General features: G+C 57.7%; 1 protein-coding gene across 1 annotated transcript; it reads right to left on the reverse strand.

Moving 5' to 3' along the window:
- Positions 1-5,169: 5,169 nt before the first annotated feature.
- LOC119440322 (uncharacterized) lies at positions 5,170-6,726 on the reverse strand. Its single transcript, XM_037705245.1, has 2 exons — positions 5,980-6,726; positions 5,170-5,907 (listed from the first exon to the last, which is right to left on the reverse strand). The coding sequence occupies exons 1-2, from the start codon at positions 6,724-6,726 to the stop codon at positions 5,170-5,172; spliced, it is 1,485 nt and encodes a 494-aa protein (XP_037561173.1).
- Between the last annotated feature and the right edge of the window lie 2,280 nt (positions 6,727-9,006).

Consider the following 9,006-nt stretch of genomic DNA (forward strand, 5'->3'; position numbering starts at 1 on the left):
ACCGGGCCCGGACGACTTCGTGGTCGTGCTCAAGCCACGCGAACATGTGTCGCTGCACCAAGCATTTTCTCAAAACCGCTACGGCGCCGCTTTTACAGCCTACCTCGGGCCCGAGGTGGCAAGGTCGGTTACGGTTATGCCGTCCCGTGAACAAAACCTCATCGTCATCCACACCCCGAACCCTGCGGCGGCAGATCGGCTCCTCGGGGAATTGTCCATACAAACCGAGAGTGGGGCGATTCCGCTCCACGGATACCTTCGACAAGACGGAGGCGATGTCTGCCACGGCGTCATCGCCGTCAGCAACACGGACACCACTGAATCGCTTCGGCAGCAGGTGCAATGGAGAGCAGGCACCATCGTCGAGGTGAGGAAATTCGGCGCTTCAAACAAAGCTCGGGTCACCTTCGCCGGGAGGGAGAAACCGCGTTTTGTGCACTATGATAACATGCTCATCACAGTGCAAAACTACTACCGGACGATCCCGGCCTGCGGCCTGTGTGGGGCCGTCGGCCATAGAGCGGATGCCTGTCCCAACACGCAGCCGAGCATATGCGGACTCTGCGGGCAAGAAGCCCCGCTTGTGGAGGGGGTGCGGGCCCCTCACGAGTGTGTTCCGCGGTGCTCGGTTTGTGGCGGTGGACACGCCACAAATTCGCGGGAGTGTGCGGCAAAATTCCGCACACACAAGACGGCCGCCCCAAAGGGTGGGACAAATAATCAAATCGCGGCCAAGAAGAAGAGCCGTCATCTTGGCCCTCCCGGCGAGTCACGGGATGACAGCAATACCGAGAAGCCGGCGCCATCTACCGGAGGAGCCGGCAAACGAACGTCGATGCAGCCGCCACCACACGGCGACACTGGAAAACTGTCGACGGCGCCACCACGCGGCGAAGCCAGGGCCTGGGCTAACGCCGTGAAACACGGAACGCAGGTGAGCGGTACGGGCAGGACTGCCTCCTCCTCCCCTTCCTCCTCCCCCCCTGCAGCACGCAGTGCCGAGCAAACCAAAATAGCAGCTCTCGAGGGCCAAATTCAGATGCTGCTCAAGAAAATTACGCTCCTAGAATCGCAATCAAAACAGCTTACCACTCCCCCCTCTCCCCCCGCACCCGAGGCTATGGAGAGTGAGCCCGCGGCACCGAAGGCAGCACTGAGCGCGGAAGCTGCACTTGAGGCCCGTCTAGAGGCCCGCATGGACGCCCGTTTCAATGCCCTAGAAACTCAAATTTCCGCGGCCATCACCTCCGCGATCGCCAAAATGACCGAAACATTACCCAGAATTGTCGCACAGCACATCGCACAATCCTCGCGTGGCGTCCGACGAACCGGCGGTCTTATCAAAGACGTGTCTGGCCGCTATCCCAAAACGTCGCGTCGCGTCACTGACACTGAGCTAGACGACGAGGACAGCTGCTCGCTCTCCGGAATTGAGGATGCCCCCCTCCCCGCGAGTGCTGGCTCCGTAGCTGCGTCCCTACAACCGCTCTTTCACTTCAATGACCATGGCGGGCAGCCCTCAAGTTAGGCGCTCTCCCCGTATCAATTCGGCCACCCCCATCCAAATTACCCAATGGAACTGCCGGGGATTCCGCTCCCGCGTAAAGCGGGCGAACCTCCGGCTTTTCCTCTCAACATTCGCTTCACTCCCCGCGGTGGTTGCCCTCCAGGAGCCAGGGAGCGGCGCCACCCTTACAAACTATGTCACATTCCAACAGGACCCTTCTTCCTGTATATGCGTGCACAAAAATTACACAGCCAACCAGGTTGATTTGGAGCTGAATACTGAATATTCTTATGCGATGGTCACCCTTCTTCCGCTTAAGAAACAAAACGCACCATTACATATACTCAACATCTATTGTTCTCCCAAGTTAAAAAATGTAACTTTCGCAGCCCTCTTCAGTCGTGCCCTGAAGGCTGCGGGCAGGGACCCCCTGGTGATCGTGGGCGATTTCAACGCTCACAGCACACTCTGGGGGTACGTGCGTGAAGAGAAGCGCGGGCGCAAGTTGGCGGAACTTGCGTCCACGCTGGGCCTTACTCTTCACACCGACCCTGCACATCCAACGCGGGTGGGTAACACCGTAACTCGGGACACGTGTCCGGACCTTACCTTCACCAAAAACATTAGACACGCAGAATGGGCCAACACTGAGGAAACCCTCGGCAGTGACCACTGCATACTCAACACCACCGTCCGAACCAAACCATTGGCAAGATCCCACGCCCAAGCCCGCTTACCCGACTGGACAAAGTTCCGGCAAAACTACACTAATTCGACCCCTATCCGCGAACAAGGTTACCACGCGTAGTCACAAGAATTGGTTACACACCTTCGTTGGACGGAGACTCAAGTTCAACTATCGGAGGCTACGCCGGAGGTGGACAACCACCTCCTGCACCTCTGGGAGGCGCGGCACTGCCTCGTCCGCAGATGGTGCCGCCAAAAACACAATCGGAAGCTTAAAATTCGCATCGCCGAGCTCACCCAACGAGCGGCAGAGTACGCGGCCCAGCTCGCCGACTCGAATTGGGTGGACCGATGCAACACGGCCGCTAGACAAATGTCTAGCCGGAGCACTTGGCGTCTCTTTCGCGCCTTGATCGACCCGAGTCAAACCAGAGCCGAGACACAAAAACATCTCCAACGGGCTATCCATGGCTTCGACGGAGACACCTCAAAATTAGCATGCAAACTACGCGATCAATACCTCTGTATCCAACATGACCCCCGAGGGCCAGCGTTCTCGTATGCAGGTTCCGAGAACGCGGAGCTGGATCAACCGTTCCGGCTCCATGACCTGAAGGCGGCCCTGACTAAAATGAAGCGAGGAACGGCGCCGGGAAGAGACAAAATAACAGTGAAATTACTTGCCAATCTTCCCGACCCAGCCTACGACGCACTCCTCGCATACATAAACTCAATCTGGCTTGGTGAGGCACCCCTCCCGATCGAATGGAAGACCGCTCTGGTCACTTTCATTCCGAAAGCCGGCAAAGCCATAAACACGGACAACCTCCGCCCCATCTCCCTCACGTCTTGTGCGGGAAAGCTGATGGAGGCCATGGTGCGAGATAGGCTGTCCGAGTTTTTGGAAAACCAAAACGTATTCGCAGACACCATGTTCGGTTTCCGCCCGCACCGGTCCGCGCATGATGTCCTCCTTCAACTAGACCGCGAAATTCTAAATCCCGTCGAATACCCCCTCAATGACAAGGCAGTACTCGCCCTCGATTTGAAGGGGGCTTTCGACAATGTCACACACGACATAATACTGACGCACCTCTCCCAAACCAACTGTGGACACAACACGTTTCAGTACGTTAGGCAATTTCTCGCCGACCGGCAATCGTATATCCGGATACAAGATGAAGAGCACGGCCCCTACCAATTAGGCACGAGAGGTACCCCGCAGGGCGCGGTCCTCTCACCTCTACTATTTAATTTGGCAATGATGAAACTCCCGGCTCAGCTGGAGAATGTAGGAGGCATACAGCACGCGCTGTATGCCGACGACGTTACCATCTGGGCTAAACACGGATCGGTAGGAGACATTGAAGCCAACCTGCAGCAAGCGGCGGAGATCGTGGACGCCTACGCCCGCCGCTGTGGCCTTCAATGCTCCCCTGCCAAATCGGAATTTGTGCACATTCACCCCTCGCCAAAGTGCACTACCAAAATTGAACTGTCCCTAGCAAACGGACCCATCCCAGAACACGATGAGATCAGAGTACTGGGTCTCGTTATTCATAAACACCGCCGAGTCGACACAACACTGGCCAAACTGCGCAGGGTGGGGGACCAGGTGGGCCGCATGGTCCGCCGGGTCTCCAATAAACGCGGGGGGTTACGGTGCAAAGACGCCTTGCGGCTGGCGCACGCATTCGTAACCAGTCGAGTCTTGTACTCAACTCCTTACCTCCACCTTCGCAAGTTTGATGTGAACGCCCTCGAGGTGGTTCTCCGCAAAATTTACAAGCGTGCTCTCGACCTCCCGGTCAACACGTCCAACCAGCGCCTCCTGGGCCTCGGAATGGTCAACACCTTCACGGAGCTCCGAGAAGCACACTTGATGAACCACTACACAAGACTCTCAAAGACGCCGTCGGGTCGCCGCCTTCTTGCCCGATTACACATACAACATCCAACACTAACGGAAGAGCGCGTGCGCATCCCCGAAATCTGGAGATGCGCCCTGCACGTGCGCCCTCTTCCGGCCAACATGACACGAGACGACCATAGTGGCTGGCGCCTCGCGCGGGCAGAAGCCTTGGCACGTTACTATGGGAACAAACATGGAGTATTCTACGTGGACGCCTCCGGCCCACACCATGGGGGTTGGTACATGGCCGCAGTCGTCCATCAAAAGACCGTGGTGAACGGCCTTACGTTCAAAGCACAAGACATAACACATGCGGAAGAGGTGGCCATCGCGCTCGCCGCCGCACATCAGGACTCGCGGGTGATCATCACCGACTCGCAAGGGGCCTGCAGGAACATCGAAAAGGGCTTTATACCCTATTTTGCATACCGCATACTTCAAAGCAGCGATTATCTCGGGGCCCCCGCGTCCCGCACGATAATATGGACTCCCGCGCACACGGGTCTCGAGGGCAACGAAGCAGCTGACGCCGCTGCCCGCGCGCTTACTCTCCGGGCATCGCCCTCGCCTCCCCTCGATGCGGACTCCGAACCCAATCCGGCTTTTACCTTTAAGGAAATCACCCAACATTACCAATTCGGCCACGCAATCTTTCCTAAGCCCTGTAAGGGCCTCACGAAGGCGGAGGAGCGTTTTCTCCTTCGCCTCTATACTAAAACACTGCTGTGCCCGGCAGTCCTAAAACATTTCGACCCTGCTTGCACAGGGGAGTGTCCACACTGTGGGGAAAAGTCTTCGGACATTTTCCACATGGTGTGGGCATGCCAATCCACCCCGCACCTTCCCCCTATACCCAACCCTATCCGGGAGGACTGGGAGGCGGCCCTGCTCGGCTGCTCCGACCTGGCGAGCCAGAAGGCCCTGGTCGTGCGTGCCCAAGCCGCGGCTATAGCCAATGGGCTTCTGTAATGAGGAGCCCACCTAGTACTTATAAGGAACGTCCCTTAAGGATCGGTCCACACCCTCCCTGTCAATACTTTGACCAATAAAGTTTTTCAGTCAGTCAGTCAGTCCCCGTCAGGAACGAACGGACGTAGTTGTACAGCCTGGGGCCCAGCTCGAGGTCCGCGATGGCAGCCAGGATGTATTCGTGGAGAACGTTGTCAAACGCTTTCTCGAGGTCGAGTCCGAGCAGGGCCCTGGTGTCCCTGGTACTGCCGTCGATGATGTGATGTTTGATCATCTTCATGGCATCCTGCGTCGAGAGGCCGGCGCGGAAACCAATCATGTTGTGAGTATAGACGTTGTCTTCGAGATATCTGCTTAGCCTGTTGAGGACGACATGCTCCGCCACCTTCCCGACGCAGTACGTTAGAGAGATGGGTCGGAGATTGTCCACGTTCGGAGCCTTGCCGGGTTTGGGGATCAGGACGGTGTTGGCGGTCCTCCAGTTCTCTGGGACACTGCCGTTTCTCCACGTCCCGTTGATCTTCTCGGTGAGGTATCCGATTGAACGGTCGTCAAGGTTCCGCAGCATCTTGTTGGTGATGCCGTCGGGACCCGGGGCAGACTTGCCGTTGAGTGCAAAAATGGCTTGCCTGATTTCCGCCACGGTGAAGTCTTCGTCCAACTCCGGACGGGCCGGGCCGAGGTAGTCGGGAAACCGGACTTCCTCGTCTGCGTGCTTTACGGGCAGGTACTTCCCCATGAGCTTGGTTACCAGCTCGTCCCCGGAACAGGATCTGGTACCTTCGTGCAGGGCTCTGGCGAGCGTGTGTCTCTGGTTGGATCTGGTACTGCCCTCGTCGAGGAGATGTTTGAGCATGCCCCACGTCTTGCCGTTGCGCATCTGCCCGTCGATCGAGTCGCAGACCTCGTCCCATTGCTGCTTGCCGAGGGTCCGACAGTGATCTTCGATGGCTTTGTTGAGCTCGGAGATCTTTTTCCTCAATCTTCGGTTTAACCTTTGTCCCTTCCATCGGAGGAGCAGTGCCTGCTTGGCCTCGATTAGGTGGGCTAGCCTGCTGTCCATCTTCTCTACCTCCAGGTCGGTGACGATCTTCTTGGTGGACGACTCCGCGTCACTCTTGATTCTCTTGCACCAGTCTTCCAAGTCTTCGGGGACGGGTGCGCTTTCGTTGCCGCGGAGCTTGCGAAAATGGTCCCAGTCTGTGATGGTGAACTCTCTAGATTTACTTCGGGTGACGTCGAAGCGGGTCTCGAGCACGTAATGGTCGCTACCAAACTCCATTGCGGTGTTACTCCACTCGGCTCCCGCGATGTTCTTCACGAACGCCAGATCGGGGGTGGTGTCCCGGCACACCGAGTTGCTGATTCGGGTCGGGAACGCCTTGTCCGTGATGAGCGTGAGGTCCATTTCGTTGGCGTTCTGCCACAGACCCCGGCCCTTGCTCGTGTCGTAGATGTAGCGCCACAGTCCGTACGGGGCGTTGAAGTCCCCGACGACTACCAGGGGATGGGTGCCAGCCAGGTCGACGGACTTCTTAAATATCGTCTTGAACTGTTCTCGAGAGTCCCTGGGATTGCTGTAGATGTTGAGTATAAACACGCTGTTTCTCCGCTGGTTGCGTTGTCTCGTGTTGAGCAGAACCTCCGCCATGACGTATTCGACCTTGCAACTCGCCAGCTTCAAGTCGTGAGACAAGTGCGTAAGCTTCTTGTCAACTAACGTGCATACTCCCCGACCACCAGGTTGACCGGAGACGGCCCGATAACCCGGAAGGGATGCGGCGGACACTAGGGTTTCCTGTAATGCTATTACCTGTGGTTTGTTAGCTAGCGATCTAAAATATTGCTGCAATGGAGCCCTCTTATTGGAGTATCCCCTGCAGTTCCATTGCCAAATTCTGAACGCTTCTTTCGAACTATCCATGAATAGACACGTTTTCCGTACTACCTGCTGTAAGCAAAGCCGCACGTAAAAAGTTCCCCCCAGTCTGATGCGTCGATGTGCTCGTAGCCCCGATTATAGTCGACGACGCGTTCGGATTAACGACCTGCATCGGAGTTGTGGACGTAGTACTTGGGATCACCAGACGCTCGAGAGCGTCGATTCGATCGCCCAGCGCGCCTAGGCCTCTCTTCGGGTCTCCTAGGGCGACCTGCACCTGTGCTAAGCCTTGATGTAACTGCTGCACGCTCGTAGTGAGCGTGGCCAACATGCCCTTGATCTCATTCGTTTGCGAAACTGATTCTTCCTTACTGGAAACTGCCCTGCGCTTGGAGGCCCCGGCCGAGTCGCTGACCGGAACTGGTACTTCGACGGCGGTCGGGGCCGACGCTTTGACCAAAGCACTCTGACTGATTACCAATTTCTTAATCTCCGTCATTTCGCTAGCCATCTTTCTCACCATTTCTTTTAAGTCTGCGTTTTCCTTCTGAAGGCGCGCTATCTCGGCGTCCCTAGCTTGCTCTGGGAGCGGGTCGCGTGGGCCCCGGGAGGGTCCCGTTTCGCCGCCGCCACGAACCCTATCGGCCCAGGATAGGGTCGACTTCCTCTTCATCTGCTGGCCGACGCTGGAACCGGACCGGGCCCTTGAGACGGAGCGGCTCCCGGAGCGGCGCCTGGAGCGGCGCCTGGATCTGCCCCTGGACCTGGATCTCTCTCTGGACGGGGACCTGGAACGCCCAGGGGTAACCGACGGAGAGGGGTTCCTGGATCTGGAGCTTCCGCGGGCCCCGGAGCGATCGGCAAAATCCGGGAGCTGTCGCTCGCCCTTGGCGAAGGCCGGAGACTTGCTTCTATTGACTCGGGATCGCTCCCGGCGCCTGCGCCTGACGAGGTACGGCATCTGGTACCTCTGGTTGCACTCCTTGGCGGCGGTGAAGTGTCGGCCACCGCACAGCCTGCACTTGGGGTCGCACTTGTGTTGCTCGTCGGGGTTGGCGACGCCGCATCCTTTACACACGGCTTCATCTGGAGAGGGGCAGACGTCTGCTCGATGCCCGAGGCGGCCACAGGCGTAGCACACCTCCACTCGCTTTCGATATAAGGTACACTTGACGAGCGTACCGCCATACGAGACGTAGTTTGGCACCTTGTAGCCGTCGAAGACCACAACCACGGTGCCCGTGCTCTTGATTCGTTTGGCCCCCAAGGCCAGCGGGTTCTTCGAGTTAACAATCTTGCGGTCGAGCTCCTCCGGGCCGTCACACGGAGCGATGCCGCGGATGACGCCCTTGCACGTAGAGTGGGGCGCCGCTTCATACGCGTTGACGTCGTGCTGCTGACCGCCAACGGCGATGCACTCGACCCTGACGTATCGGGTCGCGTTCTCTCTGCAGGGGGTACTGACGACCATGATGTTTTGTTGAAAATTCGGGCACATAGTGTCCGAGTCCCGCTTCGCCGGGTCGATGCCAACCGCGTTCCATATGGCCTCGGCCACAACTATCGGGCCCACCTTGCTGATGTTCAGACCTCCCATTGGCCTGACGATGATCTTCGCGTCTTCTTTGGACAGCGGGGGCATCCTCCCACCCCGAATAATCTTGGCTTTCGCCCTGCCACGGTCTCGACGACCCTTGGCGGACAAGTTGTCGTTTGGCTTAGCGCCGGTTGAAATGCCACCAACTCGCTCAACGGGCGCCGATTTGGCTCCGGAGCGCCTGACAGCAACTGTTTGCCATCCGGAATCCTTGGAAAACTCTTCGGGAGTCAGAAGCTCCCCTTCCACTTCAGTGTCCATGATTGCACAGTCTTAGTGTCCGCACAGGCGAGAAACGCGGCGGGCGTCGCAGCAGCACCTCGCCGCGCTAGCTCAAACGCGGTCAGCGTTGGCTTCGCAGCGGCGTGGTCCGGGCGAAAAAGGGCGATAAAATCGCAAAAAGGCCACCCACCTACAAAAATTAGGTATCGACGTGATCGCCACAACTCTAC

Source organism: Dermacentor silvarum, chromosome 1 (genome assembly GCF_013339745.2).
Source record: "Dermacentor silvarum isolate Dsil-2018 chromosome 1, BIME_Dsil_1.4, whole genome shotgun sequence".
NCBI classification, from domain to species: domain Eukaryota; kingdom Metazoa; phylum Arthropoda; class Arachnida; order Ixodida; family Ixodidae; genus Dermacentor; species Dermacentor silvarum.